Source organism: Accipiter gentilis, chromosome 2 (assembly GCF_929443795.1).
Source record: "Accipiter gentilis chromosome 2, bAccGen1.1, whole genome shotgun sequence".
NCBI lineage: Eukaryota > Metazoa > Chordata > Aves > Accipitriformes > Accipitridae > Astur > Astur gentilis.
The window spans coordinates 3,933,457-3,960,963 of NC_064881.1; the positions used below are offsets into that span (position 1 = coordinate 3,933,457).

Here is a 27,507-nt window from a genome sequence, read left to right on the forward strand (position 1 = left end):
CCCCGCACGTGACCTGCGGCGGCGCCTCAGCAGCGCGGACCGCTCCCCCCGCCGCGCAGGGCGGGCGGCGCGGGCTCTCGGCGGGGCGGGGCCGGGCAGAGCCCCGCCCCGCCCGCGGCCGCCTCCGCCCCCCACCCTCCCCCAGAGGGCCGGGTGGGAGTGGGTGGGCGGGGTCGTTTCGCACGCGTGGGGGCCCGCGGCTTGGCGCAGCCCGCTGGGGCCTGCCCGAAGAGCCGGGGGGGGGGGGATGAAGCAGGGCCCCGCGCCCGCCCGTTTTCTGAGAGAAAGTGGCCCGCGGCGGGCGCAGCCGGCGGCGGCCGCCCTTCCTCGGGGGGGACAGCGACGCCCCTGCGACCGCGGGGGCTGCCCGACAGGATAGTGCCCTGTTCGCGCTTGGGTTTGCCTGCCGCCGCAACGCGGGCTGCGGGGCTTTGGCTCCCGGCAGCCCGGAGAGGACCCCAGCCCGCGCCTCCGCTGAGGGGAACTGCGAAGGGGGGACAGAAGAGGCGGCGGGAACGCGGAGGCGCTGACAGGCCTTCCAGGGGCGCGGAAGGGTTGGGCAAAACGGCCTCGAAAGAAGACTTATTAAGAGGACAAGAATCATGTTCTACCAGAGGGGGGGGGGGGAAAGGGCGTTCTTGGAAATCGCTTCAGTCTTGTATACAAACGTGGTGAGAGTAAAAGGAAATGGTGAATGCATGCACTGCTCCTGAGAACGGCGTGGCCGACAGCAACCTAAAAGAGCAGGAGGTTGGGTACTGCTGGCGACAAAAAGTAAAACACCCCCTCAGTAAAAAAAACAAACCCCCTTAGTCCACCACTCCTATCCCCTCTCTTTGTCCTCCCCGTATTTATTCTCCCCTACAACTTTCACCTGAAGCCAGTAGCTGGCACCTTGTTTCTCTGCCTTTAGCACCTGAAAGGGGTTTTGCATTTTGAAAGCTCCCACAGTGCCTTTGAAATCCTGCAGGGATTTATTAAGGAAGCAGGGAAGCTTTGCGGTGTTGAGGCATGACTGAGTCTGTGTCATATGCAGAAGGAGTGCTGAAAAGGCAGGGCAGGAGCCACAGGTGCCATGAGAAACTATCTCAAAAGATTAGGATGAAACTTCTGTTCTAAAAGTGGGCAAGTTTAAACCTGAGCAATTCTTGTGAAACTCTTGAGACGTAAATAACGAGGCATGCTTCATTTTTCTGTACTGTCTATAGCTACGTATATTTTTAATGTTTTAAGAATCAAGTTCCAAAAGAAGAAATGGAACAGTTCCTGCAGAGATAACACAAATTTGCTGTGTTTGGACTTCCCCTGCTTTTCATTACTTTAAATTAGTTTATCTTGGTTAAGAGATCTGCTTCCAGGGATGATTCAGCAGCAATAAGTATGTGACATCCGGGAGGCTTCAGTGAATGATCACATTGACTTTCTTTCCTTAGGAGCAGGTCTTCAGGTTGCTGTCCTTGCTTTCAGAGCACTAGCTGTTTCATGCCCTGTGTTCATATCTTTTCCTATGCTCTTGGCCACTGCTGTCAGTCTGTCTAAGCTTCTTTCCTTTTATTTCTTCCTCTTGCTTCTGGCTTTGAGCCATCCTTCACAATGCCATAACTGCTCCAAGCAACCTCACAATGAAATCAAGCGTCCCTCCCTTTTTCCTATTTCGTATTATATTTTACATACATGAATACTGTATAAAAATATTTGAATTATTTCCTCATATTTATCAGGATCTTTGTAATAAAATGGAAGTATCAGCATCCCCCTACTCTATAACTCATTGCAATGGAGCACAGTGTTTACAGCAGAGAGCTTTACCCTTCAGCCAGTCAGTTATACTGTAGCTCCCTGTTCTGCACCAGGGAGTAGAAGCAATTAATTGAGAGGGACGGTGACAGGTTTAATTCTGAATCTCAGTAAGAAAGGCCTGACAACAAATGGCTTAATAAAACTACTGTTTTTAAAAGACCGAATAGGGAAAAGTAATACAAATAGTGAGTAAAACTTCTGTCCCTTCAGATGCTGTGAGCCCCACGTTCCTGCAGCATTGGACTGACCTGGATGGACTTCTCCCACAGCATGCTGCGCAGATCCCATCCGTGGAGGGAAGCTCCTCCTCTGTCGTTTGAACTATTTTAATTTTCTTACAAGAAAACAGCTATTTATAAGGAATGTGCACATGAGACCTTCTTGCTAGATAAAGGCAAGGCCACGCAGGTGGTCTAATCACCTGCACCAAGCCAGAGCTGCCTGCAGGCTCCTCTGTGACAAGTTGCTGGTGGAGTTTATCCTGCAGCCAACGGCCTGGTGCACCACAGCACAGGCCTGAAGGCAGCACAGCACTGACCTGGGCCTGCTCAGCTTAACTGTACCGTGGATCACCAACCCCTGGACGTGCAGTGGTCACCTGTTCAGTTATCACTACTCTCCCCCTGCTCCCAGCATCTTCAAGGACTGTCTGTTTTTTGCCCATGTTTTGACTCCTTGCATGTCCTGGAGGAATAACCTAGTGCGTTTTGGACTTTTAAGTGTGGAAATGAGAAAAACAGTGTTGCTGATACCAAGGGTCCTTTCTGGTTTGAGCATTTCTTGTATCTTTTTTTTTTTTAAAATATCTTTCCTTTTTCAGATAACCTGCTGAAATTAGTAATGGAGAAAGCATGAAACGCTTCCCATGTTAGGGTTGAATGCACTAGCAAACAGCCTTGCACAGAACTTACTGAACAGTCTTGTCAGTGATTGTCACAGCATAGTATATTTTACATGTCTCATATTCTGGGATGGGGCTGATGGGGCAACCTGACTGCAGAATTCAAAGCTGTAAGGCCACAGCGCTTCCTGAGGAGAAACTTATTTAGGGAGGGAGCTTCTGTGGGGCGTAGTGCATAATCAACTAATTGAATTCATTGCTGCAGGCAACCAAACCCTATGATGAGAAGTATTTCAGCTGGAAATTTTGAAACAATACCACTCTTCATTGCCATTACTTGAAAGAAAATAACCACAGTGTAGTGGTTGATGTCATCATTAGCAACTATACAAGCCAAGATGCTGATAGTTTCTCATTTTGCAAGGTACCATCTGCAGCCGAGATGAGACAAACAGCACCTCCCTACACCCCTTTCTGCTTCTGCACACTTGACCTAGGTTGCTAGTGGTTTATCCAAAGCTGAACTAAGGAAGAACTTTTAGAAAACGTTTCAGACTTGAAAAGGGACAAGAATTACTGGGCATTTATATTGCTACCCTGCGTGAAACTTCACAATTTTATTTATGATACAACAACTCTTTATTGCACTGACACTTCATTTTCTTCCTCTTCAGACTAGGGCATACCAGTGAAACTTGAGATATACAATTTAGCAAGGGAGTGTACACGTGGAAATGACAAATGGAAGTAATAAATAAATGATACAGGTTGCACGTGTGTTTTCATGCAGTAAAATATTTAATGACTGACTGTTCATTAACTGACCAACAGTCATTGGACAGAAACAAGAAATTTTCTCCTTAGTAGCTTGCATGCAGCCCTGGTGCACTTCTTGAGAAAGTTGCTCCTCAACTCTGGAAAGCAGTGCAGCACGCACAGGCCCTTGTCATATTTCCATACTGATTTTACTTACTACGCTGGCAAAAGACAGGCACAGGAGAATTAACTACTGTGCTGACACTCTCAGATGCCATTCCTTTAGACCTTCTCCCTGGATTACCAAGAGCAACTTCCAGTGAGTGATGAGAGCAAATTTTCATCTTGTTCTGAACTGCCTGCAATAGGAGTTTTTACAGATGCGAGTCCGTTGCTGATGTTTATTTCGTACTTTGCAGGAAATAACCATGTAATGAGTTTAATTTGTAGATAGTGTGAGCTGGATTAACTGCTGAGATTAGGAGTGCTTTTTGCTGCTCACAGCAGCACTGAAGCAACCTCGGGCAACTTCTGGAGGTATTCTCTAGCAGAAAAAAAAATCATAGAGAAGACTTCATTTTAACATGCCCTTTTTATATGAATGCAGGTATGGCAGGAGAAAACATGAGAATTCACTGATCCTCTTCTGCCAGAAGGCTCCTAAAACCTGCTAGCAGTTATTACTTTGTAGAAAAGCTTTTGGATATCTCTAGCTCTACAGAAGACAACTGTACACTGCTATAGCCAGCACACAACTGGGTTGTGGCTAGAAGAGAAGAAACATTCTTAAGCAATGTGTAAGTCACCTGTACATATACTTCCCCTTAGACTTATCAGACATGTAGTCTTAGACCAAGATTTAGGCTTGTTTAATGCACTTTTTTCTTGTAGTGGAATCAGTTTGGTTTGGGTTTAGTTCCAAAAGATAAATTAGCTATATGTGGAGAGCTTATAACTATGAATCTTATAGCTAATTTATGTCAGTTTAGAGCACAATCTAGCAAAACACATCACTGTGAAACTGAAATCAGCTGAACTACTTTGTGCTTAAATGTATATATGCTCCTTATTGGATGGCCCAGATTGAGATTTATATTGGATGTAGAGTGGAATTTGAACATTAGAGAAAATTTTGTGTTCTGTTAGTAAGTTACTATAGCAAAATGCTGTCATTGAGCTACTATTAAGACAAAGCTACAGTACTGGCAGAGCCTCAGTAGAAGAAAATCCTGCTCAAAAACAGAATACAGAACTGAGGGCATTAACTGGTAGTACATGGCAGGACATTGTCCTTATTTGTTCTTAATCATCTTTTTTTATAAAAGAGAAGTTACACCATGCTGCTTGAACTGTTGCATGCAAAATCAGGCATGGTTATTGATATTTTACTCGAATGTTTTAGTTATTTTATATTTCTTAGTTCTGTATTTTTCACTTATTTGTGATTCAATCCTGATTCATCCTTTTATATTTACATACTGCAGCCCCACCAAAGTTAATAGTCAAAAGCCCATCAACTCTAGTGAAGATTTCATGATATATGTTTTACATATGATTCTTAGTCACAAATCAGAATTCTTCACTCATATCAATTGTGGCATTTTATTTCCAATCAGCATTTACTTTGTGCTGTCAAACTCCATACTGTCTTCCTAACATCATTCATGTAACACGTTGGGTTATTACGCAAATCTAAAGTTTCTGAGGTTTGGATCATGAAGTTAAAAAAACAACTAGCAAAGGTAAGAGAATCTGCAACAAATAAAGCTCACATAAGCTGAAGTTATATACACAGAGAGAATGAGCGTTTTCAGCTAGTTTCTTTTTCTTTACGGTAACATAACAATGTGGCTATTTACCTCCCCCTTCTGGACAGATTCGGTAGTAGAAGGTAAGCAGCATTTCATTAAAAAGCATTTCTGATTTAAAAAATTTTTATCTTTTAAAATTGTTGGTAGCTTTTACATGCGTTGCATTCAGATAACCTTCTTATTTATACTGTGCAAATATTGCTTCCTTAATTATGTGAATATTATATCTGGTTTAAGCTTTTCGTGCCCTAGATTCTAGTTCCAGAGAGGCATCAGTAATTACCCAGCGTATGACCTTGCCCTGACAAGACAGGACCAAAGGTTGGATTTAGTAACCATTTCAAATATCAAAGCTCATGCACTGCTGTGAAGAGTATCAGTTTGGGAGATGCCTCACCATAAAGAACAGTGAGGTTCAGTTATGTGCTAAAGGAAGACCCCAGGCTTATGATCTGAATCTCTCAACCTTCAAAATTAAACCTATGTACTTCACATCTTCTATACATCTGAGAGGGAGAAAAATGTAGTCTCTTCTCTGCAGCAATCTGTAGCATATTAAGGGTGCCTACCTTTCTCAGACTTCTCTTTAAACTAACGAACTCCTTCTCTCCAGTCTTTTCAGAATTCAGGCTTTCTAGATTTGTGATTGATTTTATTGCTTTAATCCAGACTTTAGTTAGTGTGCATCCTTCTTGAAGTGCAGTCCTAAATTGGACACAGATTCCCAGCTGGGGCTTTAGCGGTTCTGTACAAAGCAGGATTACCTCACATGTCTTACATTACCTCACATGTGTTTGGACATCGCAGCACGATTGTTCTTTAAGCAAAAGTATGGCACTATTGGCAAATGCTTAGCTTGGGATTCACTCTAACTCACAAATCATTTCTGCGGAACTGCTGTGTAACCACTAGTTCTCCATCATGAATATATGCAGTCAATAATACAGTGCTGGGTTTGTCTCTACTCAGTTGCATCCTGGGTTTTTTTTGTTGCTGTTTTTTGGTTTTAGAACGTGTGTCCTGTTTGTCACAATCATTCTAAACTCTAATCCTGTTCTCTGGAGCAGGTGAAGATTCTCCCAGCTTTTGAGAAAGGGGAAAACAAAGCTTACCTTGGATTCTTCACAACTATGTCAGTATAAAACCACATTGGAAGAAAACATACAAACTACAAAAAAGGTGACACCCATAGTTTGCACTCAAGCAGAAAGAGATCTTTACTGATCAGTGCTGTCTGTAAAAGAGATACACAAAACTTGTCAATGTTAAATAAATGAACTGCATTTCTATAACTGTAATGAAAACTGCTTGGAACACCTATGATTTTATTTCAATCCTTTTTCTGAAAGAAACTATGTAGTTGTAAGAATGCTAATCACTCATTTTGAGTGGCATAAATGCAAGGTAAAAATGACTATCTGTAAAATCATCACTGAAATAGAACTGCTTATACACTTTATTTCAAAAATATGACGTAATGAATAAGCCAAAAATACCACCTGACAGGTGTCATCTTGATTCTGAGGCAATGCATGACAAAAGTAGATTTTGTAACAATTTATTAATGCTACATCTTGACCTAGACATTTGGGCTACTTGCTGTAGGAATACGTTAAGTTTCTTTTACTTGGGGTAGCAATTAAACCTAACCTGGAAACAAACAGATCACTTGAGATCACTCATACCTTCAGAGACACCCAAGAATGGTTCAGGGCAACTGCATGGCAGCACACCGGGGACAAAGGCGTAGGAGGAGGAACTACTCCTATAGTTATTCGGGAGTCAGGCTCGGATGTAGCAATATTTTGGTGTCTGAAGGTCCGCTCGGGCCATGGGATGGATCGTCCTGCTCTGAGGTACGCTGTTCGTAGGTCACGGGCCACAAAAAGGGAAAGTAGCGGGTGCTGAGATGAGCGGGGTGAGCCCAGCCAGCCCGGAGAGAACCGGAGGCAAGGGGCACGGCAGGGAGGCCTATGGGAGCGCCTCACGCAGAAGTAGCTGATACAGGGAGGCTTCGCCATCTTTTCTTCGACCGGGCCCGCCCGGCAGGAGACCCCGCCCTGCCCCGAGGGCGGGCGACCAGAGCCCGGCTGTCCCGTGAAGTCTGCGAGTCCCCCTGAGCAGCCGCCTCTGCCCTTTCCATCCTCTCGCCGGTTGGGATCCGGGACGCAGCAGCAGCCGCACGGGCACGCCGACCAAAGAGGGACGGGACGAGGCCCGCGGCGACCTACCGGGACACCGACCACGACAACGAACCGCCCGCGGACGGCGGCTTAGCACCGGCGCCTCACTGCGAAACTCTGCGCATGCGCCCGCCCGTCGGCCGGGAGGGAGTGCTGGCGGAGGCAGCTTCACCGCCACTACTGCGCAAACTCCCCCGTCGGCGCATGCGCACACGGCCCCGCGCCGGGCAGCTGCCTGCCCTTTTCCTCCTCCCCTCGGGTACCGATGGCGGCGAGTGACACGGAAAGGGCTCAGCAGCAAGTGAGCGGCGGTGGGGGTGAGGAGGGAAGCGGGGAGCCGTGCGTGTGCGCTTGGGGTGTCACGGGCCGGGCCGCGGTGTCCTCGGGCAGGCAGTATGAGCGCCGCGTCGAAAGCGGTGACTTTAGGTGGCTTCTGGTGAACCCCGGCCTTGTGGGGAGCTCCCTGCCCCTGGGCCGCGGTGCTGTCCAAGTGGCAGCGCGATTGCCTTTGTTCAGGCACCAACGGGTGGTTGCACATTTGCGCTGAAGACCCATTTCAGGTGTTTAATTTCTAGGCGGAAGGTGGCTCTCCGGTTTTTACGGGAATTCGCTGGATAACTTTATTCACTCAGACTTAGTAAGAGCTAGTACCAAGGCCTTGGGGTCTTTTCCCCGCAGGGGGATGACCCAACCAGGAGCAGCGCTGGTTGAGAGCTGCAGGGACCTGTTGTAGCTGCTCCATGTCACTTTGCTCACCTTGTTGCCGCTGAGAATTACAGGATTATCCATAGAACTGTAAGAGATGGCGTGTGTATGGAAGAACTGAGCAAAAGTTACTTATGCTGTGAATTGGGACTTGGATCCCTAATATTTATGGCCTTCCATTGTAGTGAATCTTACCACATCTGTAAATAAGCTGTAAAAGAGCAAGACTTAAAACTGTGACTGGCAGACAAGCTTGTGTGTGTGGGGGGGTATTTAATTTTGCATAATGCTTTTTCTAGATTGATGAAATTGAAGCCCTTTCATCCATATATGGTGAAGATTGGTGTGTTGTTGATGAAGATGAAAAAATCTATTGCATTAAGATTAATGATTGTCTGGATCAACCAAAATGGACCCTCTGTCTGCAGGTATAGTGGCGTTAAGGAGTTTGGCACAGGATTTGCAGTTGGACTGATGCCAGGCAAAATCTTGTGCATGCATGAAGCCCTTTTAAATAGGACTCATTATCTACTCGGATTAAAGAGTTTTTAGATTCCAATCAGTGATAGGCTTTTCAGTGATTGTTCTGTAACACACCGGTGTGCTTGTCATATTTTCAGTAGTTATATATCCTAATTCCACACCTGACAAAAACTGATTTCAGTGTTTTTATACAAAGGCTAATTTTAAAAATATTTTTTACATTGACTTTGTATAGGACAACTCAGTGAATCTGCTGCAATTGCTTTTAGATTTACTTTCTGGAAAGTGTGGAGACAAAACAAAATTCAAATCAACTTAATTGAGTAATTTGCTACTTTATGTTTACAGAACTGAAAACAGTAAGCTGACTCAGTGGAAGAAACACTGAAGTGTCTACTTATGGAAGTGCAGTGCCACGTAAATAAGTCCAGTAACCATGCACGCAGCTCCTTTAAAATTTCTTCTGCACTTTATTTTGCGTGACACTTCATCCACAAAAGTTGCCCCATGAACTATGATATTTGTATGCATTACCATTATTGGAATCCTAAATACAGATGTTCAGGTTTCGTTGTCATTCTGTAACAAGATAGCTAACTATTATCTTCATTTGTAACACTGATTGTAGTGCTAGTGCTTGACATCAGAGTTCATCAGTAAAGCTCAGCTAGCTGAGTCGAGGAGTAGTCCAGTGAATACTTACCCTCAATTTCTTTCAGGTGATTTTGCCGCCAGGATATCCAACTGCAGAGCCACCTATTTATCAACTGAAGTAAGTGAAGTTTTCTTTCAAACATTTGTTTTACTTTTCTGAATTATCACTGTTAATTGTTTACAGTGTAAGTTGAAGTTTAATTAAGATGACTCCCTGAATTAAAGTATACCAAGGATGGGGGATGTTTTCAGCAAGAAAACATGGTGGGTTTTTTTTCCTGGGTTAGCCTCGTGGAGGTCCCTATGACAGTTTGCTCTCTGCCCTCACCTCTTAATTCTTGCAGCATTGTTTTGCGGCAAGACAGCAATTAGACTGCAGATGTGGTGTCTGCTGCCTGTTGTGTTGGACAATGATGTCTCATCACTTCCTTGGGTGTATCCCTCTTGTCTGGATCCGTGTTTCAGATTGTAAGGCATGCTTTTCAGCTGAGCACTGACTCTTGTTGTGATGGAGCTGTGGTATGTGCCATTTTCCTGTTTTCCTTCCCTGCTCTCCCTGTGTCTCCTGACATGTAAACAACATGGGAAAGGAGATGGGTAAGTCAGGTCCCTGATTTGGATGATAGAGGGACCTGCAGGGCATGACACACAGCATATCTACTGAGTTTTGGTCAGCAGTATTGACAAGGCAATACGAAATAGTGCTGATAAACTTGAGGCAAAGTTTATAGTTTAACATGAGACCAGGAGGGTACAGGTACAGATCCGAAGGAGCATTCTAAATAGAATAGGTACTGTGGTGCTGAAGGAGTTAGAAAGGTAAACTAATAATACGTAAGGTGACTCTGGAGTGACAATGGCCTACCATAAAAAAACGGGTTCGGCTTTCTTTTCTGAGGTAAGAAAAGGCAGCCCAAGTTAGGAATCTTGAAAGAGAACTGGGTGATCATGCTTTTACCAAGATGTTTACAACTGGAATCTTGTTAAGTGGGAATGGTTGACAATGTTTTATTTTCAAGCTGTTTATCACATTTATTTTAAAATGAATGTTTGTTGAGATGTTGGAATCAGCATGTGGGCACAATGTTAATTGTATTTCTTTTCATTCTAGTGCCCCTTGGCTTCGAGGACAAGATTATATGGAACTAGCAAATGTCTTGGAAGAAATATATGTGTAAGTTAGAGACTGTGGAATATAGTAAAAGGAGACAGTGTATTTTCAGTTGCATGCCCTGCTGAATGTATGCTTTTGAAGTATCTGCATGAACTAGTAGTTCTGAAGCGATTGCTGCAATATCCATAAAACAGCAAATTTCTTTTATAAATCTTACAGTTAAAGGTGCCGTGTATTTACTAAGCATTTTGCAAGAACAAATTGTGTTAAACTCTGACAGATTTATTTTATATTGTTTAGACCTGGTGTTGTATAAGGATGGAAGTCTTCATTTTGACTGCTAATAGAATAGACTCCCATTAGAATCTATGAGATTGCTTATGAATTGGTGCTATGAAGTCTGAGATTTCTGCAGCTATTCTGCATTTGAACGTTAAACCAAAGCATGTGAAAACATTTGTTTGTGTCTTAAAGTATAAGTGGCAAAACACTTTTTATTAAAGATAGCTAAGGGGTAAATAGGTTTTAAAACAAATTAAGCACGTGTAGAATCTATTAACTAGAATCTGTAACATAGCGAACTGTTTATTATCACAGTGTGTAGCTAACAACAACACATAATGAATGCATGAGAATAAATGGAACATTTAGAAATACTCAAATTACGTGTTTTCAAATTACTGTGAAGTTGGGGAGTAGATGTAGTAATTTAATATGGTTTATTTGATTCTTTCAGATCCCAAAGATAATATAAACTAAATTAAATGAAAATATGTCATAAAGAAGCACAGTCATGCCCAAAATACTGAAATCTGAACATCCTGCATAAGAAATGTTTTTTTAATGCTATAAAATAAGGAAGAGAGCACTTAGCTTGCATGAGGGTTTTTTATCTAATTACTCAGTTACTTTGATTAACTGGGTTTCTTATCTAATTAAGAAACAGATAATTTAAGCAAGTAAAATTGAATTTGAAGTGTTAAAAATGCACAGGGATTTTAAGTGAAAAGTTCTGTGGGATCATATTAGCCACAGTTGTTCGGTGGAGCAAAAAGGACAGAGATTGTCCTTAACCCTGTCCAGATTCATAGGATTTGCAGGAGTCTCTACCAGAGGTAGAGCTGCTGTAGGTGGTTCTTCAAATGTCTTGAGCATCTGGCGCAAGTTACCATGTGAGGACTGTGAGGAGAAACAGCATGGTTGTGAAGCAGGTTTTTGGTTTTTTTAATTTTTTTTTTTTCTTTCCCCCTGCAATCTTGTAGGCTGTTAAATTGTGCTAGTTAGATCAGTCCCTTGCAGCTGCATTCTGTCTGTATCAGTTGCTGTTCAGAGCATTCACTGGTCTCCTCTCATTTTTGTTTGTTCAGCAGGAGATAAATGTGTTTGTACTTTAGGCCATCTATGTAATTTTAGACTGTTTAAAAACCTTCTGGAGTAGTCACTGATGCACACAGTGTTTGTGAAAGTCTTTTTTATCTATCCAGTGTCTAAATAGTTGTCAGATAAACAGAGGTACTCTGCATCATTTACATTGTGTGTTTTACCATGTTTCTAGTCTCTAGTGATCTAAATTGTATAGTTCTGCAATCTAAATCAATATGAACTATACTATCAATCACTATGTCTTCTTAAGAAGGTGGAAAAAGTGGATTAATTATAGATGAGAAGTCTGGTTTGGGAGAAAAACTTCTTAAAAATGTAGCAAATATTTGGTTTTGGTTTTTGTTGGGGTTTTTTTGTTGTTGGGTTTTTTTCCTTCCAAGATGCTGTTCTGGTAAGACTTTTACTCAATAGAAAGCTTTGTTTCATGACTTAGGCGCGAGTGACAAGAAAATAGCAGCATAGAAAGGTAACTGTTCAGACTAAGTGTAATTTGCAAATATGCAGAAACTGAAATTGGGTTATAGCTGAAGAAATTGGTATTTACTTGCACAAAACAAAGAAATCTTATTCATCGTCTAATCTCTCTCATTCCATCATTAAAACAAATGTAGCTCTTGATGTATTAAACTAGTGCTTCTGTGTGACTAGAAGCAGCATGAAATCAGGGCGTTGAATTGTTCTGGAGTCTGCCCAGATTTTGAAGACAGAGCTACAAGTTTATAAATTCCTTATTTTTGCTTGAATATTTTTCTTAAAAATGTATATTTGTTTGAATTTCTGAATGTATTCAGCAGTAGTGCTGTATACATTAAGCAAAGTAAGAGTTTAAAAAAAAATGTAATTTTGTCACTGATATGTACTTACATGGTGCCCCAGATGGTGGCAGTAAGAATAAAATCAATGAGAAACCAAGTTACCTACGGCCCTAAATCTTTAGTTTTGTTTTTGAGACAAACATGCACAGTTCATAAACATATTAAAATATAATTGTGAAGACAACTTTTCAGGACACCATTTTAAATACATTTCGAGTTGTTTGGGTCATGCTGCACACTAAGGCAGCATTTCTTAACTCTGAATATGCGCATGAAAAATGTGTTCATCTCATTCTTCCCCAGTATCTTAATACACACCTGTGCCCCTTGACTAAGGACTCCTAGACCTAAATCCTTACCTCCCTGTCCTATAGGACTGCTTGTTAGCCAAACTCTAGCACATCAGTCCAATGCTCCCCTGTGTCTACTGCTACCGACCTACTATCGCAGTCCACCAAGACCAACCTCTGCTTTGTGTGCACTGACTGCTTGAGGGTGAAGAGAGGTGGGGCTGTTCCAAGGAAGAGCCCCCCACCCAAACATGAGGGGAAGGAGTCCCCTACAGCCACAGAGCAGCTGAAGGAGCTCACCACTGTCAGTACAGTACTTTTTGTAGAGAAAACTGATCCAGAGCAAGCTCTAAGGCTAGACATGCTGGCTTAGTATTCTTTTGAAAATACTGAGGACTGTCCAGCTTACTCTTCTCACAGTTGCTTTCTCTTTCCTTAATGGCCAGAAAGTTTCTGTCAGTTGCCTGTTTTCCTCCAGCATTGGTGCTTTTAATCTTTAAAAATAAAAATAAAATAAAGCAAGCCACAGGGGGAGTATATAATGATGCAGATACTGTGTGTTTCACCCAGTGAACTACTGAGACAGAACTTTCCACAAGGCTGTCTAAGCTCTTTATCTCACTAGATTGTAATGTTCTATTTCTGCATGCCTGAAATCTGTATGTTATTTGGTGTATTTTCCAAGTGACATCTGCAAAAATGATTCTTCATTCACTGTTGAGTTTTAACTTCCAGACAGAACCTTGGTGAAAGTATACTTTATTTATGGGTGGAGAAGATACGAGAAGTTCTGATAGAAAAGGCACAGTCATCAGACCCAGGTACTTCAGAAAATACACAGGTTTTTCAGTTTACTTCTTGTTCCACTGCAAATTAAGATTTCATTACAAGTTAAAGCTTTATGCCCAGTTTTGTATTGGATCTAAATAACAGAAAACAACAGTCTCCAGTGTCATGGCTTACTGTTTTACAGTGATAGCTTTCCTTTTTAAAAAAAGCAGTAGGGGAAAAAAAGGAGGAGGTTGGCCTCAGTGATCTAGAACAAGGTCCTCGGTTCTCTCAAGAATTAAATTACTTGCATGAAAGCAGAGTGCTGCACACAGGCACATTATGCATTGTCCTCTGTTCTGCAAAGGAATGATTCATATCAGTAATTAATTTCTGGTGTTGAGTATACTCTTGGAGGATTGGGATTAGCCTCAAGAGAAGGTAAACTTCAGTGGAGTATGCAGACAAATGACCAAGTATTCCATCTTAATTGCATTTTACTATATTGGGATGAGAAGTACATCATTGCTAGAGTTGCAGTGATTCTTCTGCTGTTACTCTTACAGTGATAGAGTCTGTTTAAATTCAGTTGTTCTTTCAAAAAGTGGGTTTTTTTGTGGGTTTTTTGTGCATTAAAATGCTAAACTGCTATGAAATGCATCAGTGACATGCATGCATGCACTTGTGCCAAAAGAAAATAGAAGTATTTTTCTATGTCATGGATGTTAGCTTAGTCCTGTGAAAAATAAGACTGAAGAGAAAAAAAATGTGTGTTTTCAGTGCTGCTTCATGATAAGGTCTAGTTTTAGTCTTTCAATAAACTGTGCATTTTGTTGCTACATCACAGACGTTTAAAAAGTAATTTTTCATTGACATGATTAAAGGAGTGGATACTGAGAAGTGAAAATTATACTGACAATATTGGAAATTTGTTAGGTATTTTGACAGCAACCTTGTGGCTTCTACTTAATACATCTAATGATTTTTCTAGGCCTTTTGAACATGCTATATCACCCTCTGCTTTTTTATGGAAAATACCTATCTTATAAAAAACTGCATCATCACTACATCATAGGCCCTCTAAACAGGAAATTAGATTGTGATATATTAACTTGTCTGTATGGTAGATTCCCTCTAAATCCAGTTGCCACAGCACTAACTGTGTGATATTTACTCTTTTGCTATTGACTGTTATTTTTTGTATGTCCTATGCATGAAGGAAAACAGGATTTGGGGAATCCCAGAGTGCTTGAAACATGTCCAGAGAGGTGTTTCAAATATAATGATTTTATAACCTCATGAAGTAGCATTGAACAAAAGCTCTCCATTTTTCCCCAAATGACCAATAAATGACTAGAGGTCTTGTGAAACAGATTATTTTGGTCTCTAAATTCAGATGAAATTAATGGTAGCATTGTAAATGTTTAATGGAAATTATAAACATTGTTGTTCTTTTCTTCTTAGAAATACTGTTAATTAGTATTGAAACAGAAGATATTATGCATGGATCCTGTAGCATAAGTATTGTATTCCTAACTCTAGGGAAGATTTTAGTTAATACTGGACTAAGAATTTCTGGGTTTTGTTGTAATTAATGTTACTATTCTGCATTTCATAATTTTTAACAGCAGACTGATTTGAACTGAAAAGCCAGAGATTTTGGGGGAAAAGAATTTGAAATTTTGTCTTGCTTGTCTTGCAAAAAAATGTGTAAAAAATTCTACTACTTGTATCTTAATAGAACCAGATATTAAGAAAACCAGCGAAGAAGTTGATGATGTAGATGATTTTCTCCTAGACTATCAGCCCGTTCAGGAAGATCCAATTAAAATGTTAAATTACATTACATCTGAAAGTCAAGAAGGTAAAAAATATGCCCTTGTTAATTCTGATGAAATTATTTAGAAGAGAGAGACCTTAAGATGCAGGTTTTCTATTCAGATTTCGAGTAAAATTAATAACATTAAAATTATAATAAAGATTAATAACAATTGTAAAAAAAAAAAAGAACATATTTTTGCTGGTTCTGTATGTCATGCGTACTTCACTTTAACAAATCCCTTTTTTGAGGTTGAGACATTCTTTACTTAGGTAGCCATACGAGTTGTTTCAGTACCCTTAAAAGAAAACAAGCATATCCTTGTTTGTGATCAGCAGATGAAGAACTGCCATCCATACATCATGGAAACCCAATCACAGATCGAAGGAGTACTTTCCAGGCACATCTGGCTCCTGTGGTGACACCCAGACAAGTTAGTAGAGATCAATTCTACTCGTTCTGTCTGTATTTTGAGCTTGACAAAATATTACTGAAATACTTGGGATTAGCCAAATATGTCTGTCTGTCTTTGCATCTTTGTGTGCTAATACTGTCTGAGTAGTCATCAGTTTCTTGTTTTCACTGTCAGCTAAATAGTTCTAAATATCAGCTCTGCAGTGCTTCCTGCTGTTCTTTACCATTATGTCCATTAGATGTAAGAGAATAAGAACATCGAAATTTGGCTTTTGGATGTTGGCGAGTTTATCACAAGATATTTGGAAGCTACTGAGTCTACCATGTGTTACTTGGAAAATGAATGAAAATGAGTTAGTAAATGTTTTCCCTCGTTCAGAAAGGAATTCTATTGAAAAATACACTTGGATAATTCATAAATAAATCTTTATCAGGACCTAAGTGAGAGGGGTAGGCATGCTTCTAGATTTATACTTGCCCACAACTAGAAGAAATGTCTGCACTACTTCCTGTCTCTTACTGGAATCATTGGTGAATGTAGACCTAGACAGAGTGCTAGAAAAGGGCAGATACATTTTGCTTCCTGTCATGCTTCCCCTCTTTCAGCAGTTTAACACAAGGTGAAGAAAGTATCCTTGTGTTTAATATTACTGATTTTTTTAAAAAAATCTTTTGTGGAATTTGTCCCGTTACTTCTTGCACCAGAATTAACTTTTGGAATCCACAGCATTGTACAAAAATACACCTTCCTGTGTTTGCTGTGAATCAGTCACTCCTAACTTTGTTGCACTTCTCTGCTTTCTCTGTGCAGTTGGATTTTATAGACATGTATCATATTTTGTAGACTGTAGTTTTCTCTTTTCAAGGCTGAAGACCTGCCCCCCCCCAGTCTATTTTGGTACGTGTAATGTATGCTGTCATGTTTTTGAAATGCAGACTAGAACTATACACAACACTGAAGATGCAATCACTCCAAGGATTTATAGAGTGGTGTGAAGGTTTTTTTCCATGTTCTTTTCCTAGTAATACCTTTCAGTTTACTTTTTGACCTCTACTGAGCACTGAGCTGGTACTTTCATAGAAATGTCTGTTATAGCTCCAAGATCTCTTTTTGCAGATGCTAATAACTAGTTTGGAGTCACTTTGTACGTCACTTTGCATCTATTAACATCAGTCTTCTTTGATGATCCCTGTTTAGTGGGGAAACTACTGATCTGCTTGTCTTTTCTTGTCATTAACTGAGAGTTAAACCTTGAGAGGATTTTCCTCTTTCCTTTTATCCAATTCTAGGTTTTATTTTAAGAATTTTTGGTAAGGGATCTTGTCAAATGCTTTTTGAAATTCCAGGTAAGCTAGTTCTACTACGTGCTCAGTTACTCGGAAAAAGTGTTGACAGATTGACAGGGTTTTGAGGCATATTTTTCTACACAAAAGGTGTAACATTTTAAGCTGTCTGTGGTTTTGGCGGGTTTTGGTTCCCCCTCATCAGTTTGTCTAGTATGGACATAAGACTTGTTGGTCTTTAGTTCCCTGCATCCTTCCTGGAGTACTTTTGAGATGTTGGTATTGCATCAGTCACGTTGTGCTGCAGAAACAGTTTTAACTGGTAGGTTAGGTACCTTTTCTATAGTTCAACAGCTTCATACTCCAATTCCCTTTAAACTTTTACATAAATATGATCTGGCTTTGCTAATTTGTTTTCATTTATTTTATCAGCTTGCTCAACCTTATTCTGTGGTAAGGCTCCACTGTATCATCATTGCCTGACCTTTTAAGATCATACACACTGTACATTCTTTTAGGTTTTTGTGCTATAGCTGTACCTCCTTTAAGTGATTCTCTTATATATATATATTACATTTATTTGCTGGCAGTACAGGTCTCTGGTAAGCTTTAGCTTCTTATGTGTTTGAGGAAAAAAATTATTACTAATTTTATTTTTACACCTTCAAAAATGTGCTGTGCTTTTCACATCTATCTTGTCATCTATCTTATTTTTCTTTGTCGGGATACAACTTGAGCTTTTCTGAACACATTTTCAGCTTTTTTGAGCTGTTCTTTTCCTGCTTGCAAAGTGAAAGTAATTTTATTCATTAGGTTAATGTGGAATAACTCAGTGTTTTAAAATACTCGGTACATTACCATTTTGATTAAAGTAGCACTGCATTTCAGGGGCTTTCTTAGCTGTGCTCAGTCCCTATGAACTGTGAGTCCCTGTGAACTGTGTTGCTTTAGAAAGGGAAGAAATTGCAATCATTGGCTTAATGTCCTTTTCTCATTTTAAAAAACTCACGCTCTTTGATCATGTTTATGAGTAAGATTGTTCCAACTTACGAGGAATTCTGCACCCATAGACATGGGTTTCCAAAAGGGCAGGTCTGCGTCAAGAAATTGTGCTCACTTAAAGCAGGTTAGTAATTTCCCTTTTGCATGCAAAGACATTCTTAAGTTCTTCTTTTATGACTTTTTTTTAAAGACAACATATACAATTCAATAAACCTAGGAATTTCCAGTTAAGACTTATTGGTATGTGGTTAGTATAATGATAGAGCAATTCCTCAAGTGTCAAATCCATCTTGTTTCAGAGTCTTGCTGTACAGTGTGAGGTGATTGGTCTTCAGACTGCAGGCAAGCTTTGCTGTAGTATGGACTAATTTTTCTGAAAGGAAGCCAGAAGAGGTGAGGAATAGGGTAAATACTGCACCTGTAGTGAAACCTAACTTCCTTATCAGCTGAGGAGATTAGTATATGCCCATAATACTTTATCTGCATAATTTATATGTTGCAATGATATTCACTGATGTCATGTTTTAAGCCCAGCCAGTAACAAAGCACCACAAAGCCACTTGCTCACTGCTCCCCCCCAGCCCTGGTGGGATGAGGAGAAAATATAAAGAAAAGCTTGTGGGTCAAGACAAGCACAGGGAGGGATCACTCACCACTTATGGTCATGGGCAAAAGACAGGCTCAACTTGGGGAAGAAAAAAATCTATTTAATTTACTACCAATCAAATCAAAACAAGGATATTAGGAAGTAAAACCCAAACCTTAGAACACCTTCCTCCCACCCCTCCCTCCTTCCTGGCTCAACTCCATGCCTGGTTGTCTCTACCTCCTCCCCTCAGTGCTGCAGGGGGATGGGGAATGGGGGTTGTGGTCAGTTCATCACATGTTGTCTCTGCCGCTCCTTCCTTCTCAGATGGAGGACTCCTCACTTGTCCCCTGCTCCACCGTGGGGTTGCTCCCATGAATGTGAGTCCTTCCCATGGGCTGCAGTCCTTCACAAACTTCCCTGGCGTGGGTGCTTTCCACGGGCAGATCTTCAGTTACAGACTGCTCCAGCGCAGGCTTCCCATGGAGTCACAGCCATCTTTGGGGGCATCCACCTGCCCTGGTGTGGGCTCCTCCCCGGGCTGCAGGTGGGCATCTGCTCCCCCGCTCCCCTCCACAGGCTGGGGGGGACAGCCTGCTATCTCACTGTGGCCTGCAGGGGCATCCCCTCCTCTGGCACACCTCTTCCCCCTCCTTCCTCCTCACTCATCTTGGTGTATGCAGAGGGGTTGCTCTCACATTCCGATCCCCCTACTCACTGCAGGTTCCCCTTATATCTGTTCTCCCAGAGGCACTACCACTGTTGCTGATGGCCTTGGCCAGCAGCGGGTGCGACTTGGAGTCAGGGAAGCTTCTACCAGCTTCTCACAGGAGTCACCCCTGCAGCCCCTCCCCGCTACCAAAAACGCCACCACACAACCCCCAAACAATTGATATTTTAAGGCAGTGCACAGATTGCTGTGTAAATTCCTTTACTGAGTATTTTTAATGGTGGAATTTAACTTCCAATATAGTTTGCAATAATGATAGCCAGAGTAATTCCATAGTTACTTGTGTAACAGAATATGTTACCTTGTTTCAATTTGGCTTATTCTGACACTTAAAATGTATGTAGTTCTTGGACTTGACATTGGTGGGACTAAGTAAAGTGGGACTAAGAACTAATCTGTTGTTAAGCATCTTGTATCTTTTATGAGCAGGTGCCTCACTGACATGCAGAGAGTTACATCCCTTAATTACCTAAAGCAGGAATAATAGAGGGGCACAGGAGGAAAAAAAAAGGCTCAAGAGCTGCAACAGGAAAAAGGATAAACTATTGCTTAGCTATTAGGTGTCTGTCTTGGAGGTTCATTGCTAATACAGACATATAATGAATCTTTAAGGTATGTTTTTAGGAGCCTGGTAGCTGACAAATAAGTAATGTCAAAGGTGATGATCATTTCATATGCTTTGTACCCTAAGTCCATGTATTGAAGTGTATTTATGAAAGTGTATTAAGTAATATAAGTTGTCTTTCTTCAATATTTCCCTTTAGGGGGGGAAAAAAAAGGAGAAAATAGGTGTCTGAAGCAATGTTCTCTGTTAATAATAGGAGTTTTTTTCATTGAGGTATCTTATCATATATCTTATATGGTATCACCATTGAGGTGATTTTTCGAAGTTGAATTTCTTCCAGAAGAATTTGAAATAGCACAGTATAACTAAGACAGATATTAAATATGTATATTGATTACTCCTCAGAGACATTTTTCTTTGGAGTGTAAGGCAATTTACTTGCCAAGCATGTTTTCCCAAGCTTTCTCAGCTTCAGTAATGTTTTGCTCAAAGTAATATTAATTTTGTATTATGTACTAAAACAATGTCTGATCAAAGCTCTCTGTTTTACTAGACCAAATTGGAAAGGGTTGAACAATTGCTGGCTTGTTTAATTAGAAACAGAAGATGAACTGATATTGATAAATGTTTTGAAATTGGTACCTCTTAAGAGCAGAGAGATGGACATGGTGGGAATATCTGTTTTCTGGGAAATACTGATGCTTTCAGACCCTTAATAGAACACACTTTTTATTATTCTCTCTCTGAAATGGAAACTCTGAAAAAAGTACATTTGAGGAAAAAAGAAAAACTCAAAATGTAGTAGAGCTTTCTAAACATCACATTTTTGTGAAATAGATAAAAGCAGTGTGTAATGGGAAAACATATGTCGAGTTGTGTTATATTCCAGCTTAATGTTATAGTTGAAAAAAGTATGCAGGTGTAATTGATACTTAATACAGATTGAAAATGTTTTCCAGATCTTACTGTCTCTCTTGTTTAGTAAAACAATTTGACACTTCTACATCTTCAGCAATATCATGAATGTACACAATGCACAAATTCAAGGAACTGCTGTTTTCAGTATCTCAGAAAAATGATTTGAAACTAGCATGAGGGTACTGAGAAGCTGCTTCCTGAGTTACCACACTGAATATTTAATTCCTTTTATGTCAAAGTGTAAAACTGTTTCATTATAGTATTAAGGAGGTGGTGTTTGTTTAGCAGTGATATTGAGATGGTGTGTATGAAATCCCCATTATAAAAGGAAGCGTATTTCTGTTTTTTTAAAGGTAAAGAGAGTTCTTGAAAAATTACATGAGAATAAGAAAATTGCAAGCGCTACCCACAACATATATGCATACAGGTGAGAGATGAATAGTGGTTTATTATTTGTTTTTTCAGTGTTCTTTGACAAATGAATGCAGGACATGAGAAAAATAAAATCCATCAAAGAAATTCCTTGCTATTAAATCTTTATGGGAGTAGGTTTCTTAATTGTATGATAAAGGTTTTAGGCTTTATTTTGAATTTGAGATCAAGAAAGTAGAACATATAGTAGGAAATATGTTAAGATAGTAAAGCAGCATTAGGAATAAAAAAAGACTAAAAGTGGATTTGAATATGTGTTGTTATACTTTGTATTGTATGTTTGAGCATGGAAGTGCTATGTCATCCTGAACTAAGTGTGTTTTTAATTGGGTGAAGTAACTTTTCATTCCCCAACCTTATATTTAGAAATAGCTGAAAATTTTTAATTGAAATAACAGTTGAAACAAAAAGTCTGATGCAGACACCTGGCATATGAAGTTTCAGTGTTTGGCAGTGGCCTGTCTCTGGCAACTTTTGTGAACATAGCTTATTGGAAATGAATTGGTCTCAGTCCAGATAGTGATGTAGGTTTTCTGAGGAATGTAAGTGACAGTAAAAGGAGCCCCTTTCATTACTGGAGGAGCCAGTCATCTGAAAAAGCATGTATAGACACTGATCTGTTCATGCACATCCTGGTGTGATCCTAATGAAACATGAAATGAGAGCAAGTGAAAGCTTACTTTACCAAAAAGTCTACCTAAGTAAAAGGTTTCTGTAAAGAGGAGATATCTGTTGCTGCTGCTGCTGATCTATCTGGCTTCTTTCATGCATACTACCTAAATACACTTCAAAAAAGCAACAGAAACATACTTACTGCTTCATATATGTCATCTAGTACCAGAAGCCTCTTTGTCATTGTGTCATGTGTGTATTAACTAAGTTCGGAAGTTGTGAAATCAATTGGTAACAAACAGGAGACCTCTGAGTGTTACTTCTGGAAAATTAGACCTGGGCAGCTGTCCTTTACATGAAACAATATACCCCAAAGTTTCCTGGAGTGCCCCCTGAGGAAGGAGATGGCATGGAGAATCTGAAGGCGAATTTCAGTAATAGTTTCATGCTGCTGCTGACATATAGACATAACTAATTATTCATAATATTTTTGTCCGAGTCTTCCAACTTGTGGGCGTGTTCAACCATAATTTGAATCTGTATCTGATAGAGTTGGTTTCAGCTAGGCTTAATTATTAGGCCAAAAACCTAAGGATTTTTCTGATTAGGGACTTTACGCTGGTAATGACTCTGGAGTTAACTTGCAGTAGCTGAAGTCTATTTAAAAGCTTCTTAAAACTTGTTCTACTGTACAGGCAAGTATTTGTGGTTTACCCTAAGCCTTATCCTGTTTTCATGTAAATGTCCTTAGTAGAGAAGTACAATTGATACACATGTGTATGAAAGATCTCTGAGACTTCATTAATGATGTCAAAATGTTAGCTGATTCACATTTTTGAAATCTATTTTATGTTCATTTTTTTAAGAATATACTGTGAAGATAAGCAGACATTCTTACAGGATTGTGAAGATGATGGGGAGACAGCAGCAGGTGGACGTCTTCTTCATCTTATGCAGGTCATAGAAATTAATCTTTGACTTCTGGAAGTCTTGAAAAGATTTTAAAAATCACTACGATGTAAATAAACTTGTAGATGATTATTTTAATTCTTGCTCTGTTCATAGCCAAATAGATGATTGCTTTCTCAAAGCTGAAAGAAATAACACGACTGTTGCATGCATGTAGTAAATTGCGATTTCCAAGTCTTGGATCATAGAAGCAAGTAGTGTTTCATAGGTGGCAGTAATAGTTTGAATAGTTAAAAGATAAGTAAGTTTTGGTTCCTATGCTTACTATGTGGTGTAAGGTATATAGAGAATGAAGTCTGGAAGAAGCTAATGGACCGAATGTAACAGCTGACCTGTGCACTGCTTTTCATTTGGTTTCCTCAAATATTCATAATAAAAAGACACTTATATTTGAACTTGCAGAGTAGAGCTTCAAATGTAAAAGGTAGTGGGAGTGAAGAAGTTAAGTTACTTTGATCATTTAATCTGTTTCTTTGCGGTGTTTCCAGTTCTGGGTCCTTAGCCCTCATATTCACATATATTTTAGTTTTCAAGTGTTGAAATAATACTCCCTCAGCAAAGTTGCTGCTAAATGTGAATTGAGTTTGATTAATTTTGATTCACTGGCATGATGCAAGCCCTAGTAAAACCATAAATAAAATATCATAACTACAGGACAGCTGGGTACATGTTATACAGTGCCTTAAGTCACTTAGCTTTATCAGAACACTAATCATTCTTTTTAATTTTGTTTTTTTTTGACTGATGTCCCCTTCACAACAGGCATTTTCTTTTCCTGTCCTTTGCTTATTTGCATATTCTGTTGCTCAATGTGTTCTAGTCTTATTCCTGGAGACTGTTTTAAAGCTTTTTTATTATTATTATTTCAAAGCTTTCTTTTTTTTTCTGAAAAATATATAATTGATGGAAATATTTTGACATTTTTTCATTTTGAACTTTTTGAAACTTCCTAACTCAAACCTGACTTGGGAAGGAAAACTTACGTTATGTAATATATGCAAGTATATGTGATAAGTGTGAAAACATTATTGTAATAAAAATAATGTAAAGAAACTTTGCAGTTACTGTACCTCAGTTTGTTCTGAGCTTATCAGGTTTTTCTCAACATGCTAATGTATACATTTGAAAGCTGTCACACAGTGTCTAGGCACTTAATATTCTGTAAAAATCCAACTTAGAAAGTGACATGAAGTCTTCCCTTTCAAATGTGAATGTGTCTCAATCATATGGATCATCTCTCTCCATCTGTAGTCCTAATTAATGGGAATATTTTTGTTTTGGAAGAGTACTGCTGTAGGGATCAGAAAAGTGCAATTTTCACCCATGGGAAAAGATTAAAATAGTTTATGGGCTGATTTCTAGATGTTCATAGGTCTTGTAGTTTTTCTGTTATAAGCACTTATAGTTACTCTTTTGCAATAGAAACCTTATCTTGTTTCAGATAAACCTAGCACTTCAGTCAAGATAGCACCTTCCGGTTACAAGAAACTGTATTTTAGATTAATTCTTTCGAACTTAGAGTTAAAAGATTTCCCAACTATGTTTGGCATCCTGTTTACTGTGAACAGTTGCTATACATAGACTTTAAGGCTGATGTTTGAATGTAGAGTAGAAAATGCCTGTCACAAAACCTGCTCCTATCATTCTTTCTTTGTTTTTACGTTACCCGTTTCATTTTAAAATTCTAAGAATATTTCTGTTTTCACAAACAATGATAGAATCTTCTAATAGTATTGTTCAAATTAGTCAAATATATATATTTTTCTTCTTAAGGAGATGATGAATGGTTGTTAACGTGCTTTATTGATAGCTAGCTCTTAAGGGATTTTTCTCACCTCTACCAAACCACCCTGGTATCTTGCAGACCACAGTGTTTTTCTCAGCCTTATGCAAATAAAACTGTGTTTGCTCTGTCTGGCTCCAAGCCATCTGTGTGTATTAGTGTAGTACTGCACAGGACTTGAAAGCTGTTTATAAGTGAAGACATTCCACAGAGATTTCAGATGCCTTTGTTTGAGGGACAAATTCAGGATTATGGTCACTAATCGTGCAAGACTAATTTGAGCAAAAATACTAACTGGCGTCACTATACATTTCCACGCAGTAATGTGTATCTTATATTTTGACAAGATGTGTGTTTCTCTCTGATACTTAAGTCAGTTGGCATTCCCTGTGTTACTAGTGTTTGCTGATGATCGGGAGATCTTGAGGAAAGAATTTCTGTGAGGTGGAATAAATACTAGCTTTCAAGCTAGTCAAATCACATTTAGCTTTTGTGAAAAGTAAAGCTGTTGAAGGCCTTCCATGTTTCTCGCCTTTAATTGCAGTAAAAGAAATCATCTCTTCTGTTTAACTCTCTACTTGATTTTGTTACAGTCTTAGAAAAGCTATATAAAGGTCATTTAGTTCCTTTCAATCCTAATTGTTAATACAATTATTTCATGTTGTGTGGACTTTATGCCTTTTTAAATTCAGAAAGCAACTGCTTGGTTGTAAGGGACTAAGACTCAAACCTAGAAAATGCAGAGGTTTTTAAGTATTATCCCTGTGCTGTTGCCAAGTCCTGCATGTGGCAGCAGTACTACCTTATGGCATTTTAGGTATCCATATGTATAATGCCTGTCCCTTGGCTGTTATTAGCCTCATCCACTGACACTTCCGAAAATGTGGATAGACAATCTGCTTTGTGACAGAGGTACTCTGAAAATAATAATTCATCATATCAAAGAATAATAAATCTAACTCAGTAATTTTTCCCTTTAAGTAATGCCTGAAGCTTTTGACACATGACAGAGCAGCTGTAGGGCACATTTGCGTTTCTGAGGCTTTGCACCCTTTCTAAGGGATATATTGACTCATTTTACTTTGAATTTACCTTTGGGTAGGATCTTGGAAAGGGAGTCTTACCACAACTGCTGACTTGTCACTATTTGTTATCCACTGATAACATATGTGTGACACAGACCTGATTGTAAGATCCTCTTAAAAATGCAAGGTAGTAGACTTTTTCTGTGTTTAAAATTGGTGTCAACAGTAAAACTAATTCAATTTTAAAATAACTTTTCTTTCTTCCTTTTCTTTTTTTTTTTTTAAACAGATTTTGAACGTTCATAATGTGTTAGTTGTGGTATCCCGCTGGTATGGAGGTATTCTCTTAGGACCAGATCGTTTTAAACATATAAACAATTGTGCAAGAAACATACTTGTGGAATACAACTATATACCTTCAGTGGTAAGTTTCTGCCACTTAGAATGAAGGCATTTGTATGTGAACTTGTGTAAATTGTCACTGCCAGAAGAAAACTAATGCTATGTGCATCATCCTCTGGTTGCTTTGACGCACTGATGGTATGCAAAGGATCAGTGCAAAGACTCTTTGATCCTAGAGCTTCCAAAGAAGTTCTAGGAAGAGCAGACAAATTAATGAAACTGAGTGAATAAATACTACACAACTCAAAACTTTCATAAATCCCAGTGAACTATGAGGACTGATCATATGAAAAATAATTCCCATGGGTGACCTTGAGAGAATACTAACGGTATATAAGAATGTTGTTTAAATTTTGAAATGCTTGTTTTTTGTTTCAGGAAGAATCATCTAAACAAGCAGGAAAGAGCAAAAAGATAAGGAAGGACAACAGGAAGAGAACAGAACACTGAATTATTTTTAAAAACTATAAAAGATTATTTTGCACATATTTATACAAAGAAAACATGGACATTATTGCCTTATCCAATACAACAGACATTTTGTATTGAAAAGAGAATTCAGTAAAGCGCTATATACATTTTCATCTTGTTCTGTGATTTCTTCTGCTGTTCTGAAGTAGAGCTTAGACACAAGTTTTCTGTATTCTTACACGTTTCAACTCATTGCAACATCTGGAACCATTTCCCCATTCCACCGCCTCCCACTGGACGATGGTTGACTAATTTAAAATGTGGGTTACTGTTGTGGTTTAACCCCAGCTGGCAACTAAGCACTACGCAGCCGCTCACTCACCTCCCTCACAGTGGGATGGGGGAGAGGATCAGGAGGGCAAAAGTGAGAAAACTCGTGGGTTGAGATAAAGACAGTTTAATAGGTAAAGCAAAAGCCGTGCGCACAAGCAAAGCCAAACTAGGAATTCATTCACCGCTTTCCCTCGGCAGGCAGGTGTTCAGCCATCTCCAGGAAAGCAGGGCTCCATCACATGTAATGGTGACTTAGGAAGACAAATGCCATCACTCTAAATATTCCCCCCCCTTCCTTCTTTCCCCAGCTTTTTATTGCTGAGCATGACGTCATACGGTCTGGAATATCCCTTTAGTCAGTTGGGGTCAGCTGTCCCAGCTGTGTCCCCTCCCAACTTCTTGTGCATCCCCAGCCCCCTTGCTGGTGGGGTGGGGTGAGAAGCAGAAAAGGCCTTGACGCTGTGCTCAGCAGTAATGAAAACATCCCTGAATTATTAACACTGTTTCCAGAACAAATCCAGAACAGCCCCATACTAGTTACTGTGAAGAAGATTAACTCTGTCCCAGCCAAAACCAGCACGATTACTTAGCTTCTCCATTTCTGGGTTTGAACTCAAAA

General features: G+C 39.7%; 1 protein-coding gene across 3 annotated transcripts; it reads left to right on the top strand.

Annotated features, from left to right (window-relative positions):
* The first annotated feature begins 7,505 nt into the window (after positions 1-7,505).
* On the top strand, positions 7,506-26,728 carry IMPACT (impact RWD domain protein). Of its 3 annotated transcripts, XM_049827407.1 has the most exons (12): positions 7,562-7,708; positions 8,396-8,524; positions 9,299-9,351; positions 9,578-9,701; positions 10,345-10,407; positions 13,571-13,656; positions 15,345-15,467; positions 15,758-15,855; positions 21,275-21,348; positions 22,832-22,922; positions 26,032-26,166; positions 26,523-26,728. In XM_049827407.1, the coding sequence occupies exons 4-12, from the start codon at positions 9,613-9,615 to the stop codon at positions 26,592-26,594; spliced, it is 831 nt and encodes a 276-aa protein (XP_049683364.1). In that variant the 5' UTR covers positions 7,562-7,708; positions 8,396-8,524; positions 9,299-9,351; positions 9,578-9,612; the 3' UTR covers positions 26,595-26,728. The 3 variants fall into 3 exon arrangements, with proteins under 3 accessions (XP_049683345.1, XP_049683354.1, XP_049683364.1); XM_049827388.1 differs by lacking the exon at positions 9,578-9,701 and having other exon boundaries at positions 7,506-7,692; XM_049827397.1 differs by lacking the exon at positions 9,578-9,701 and having other exon boundaries at positions 7,506-7,692; positions 15,761-15,855.
* Positions 26,729-27,507: the final 779 nt, after the last annotated feature.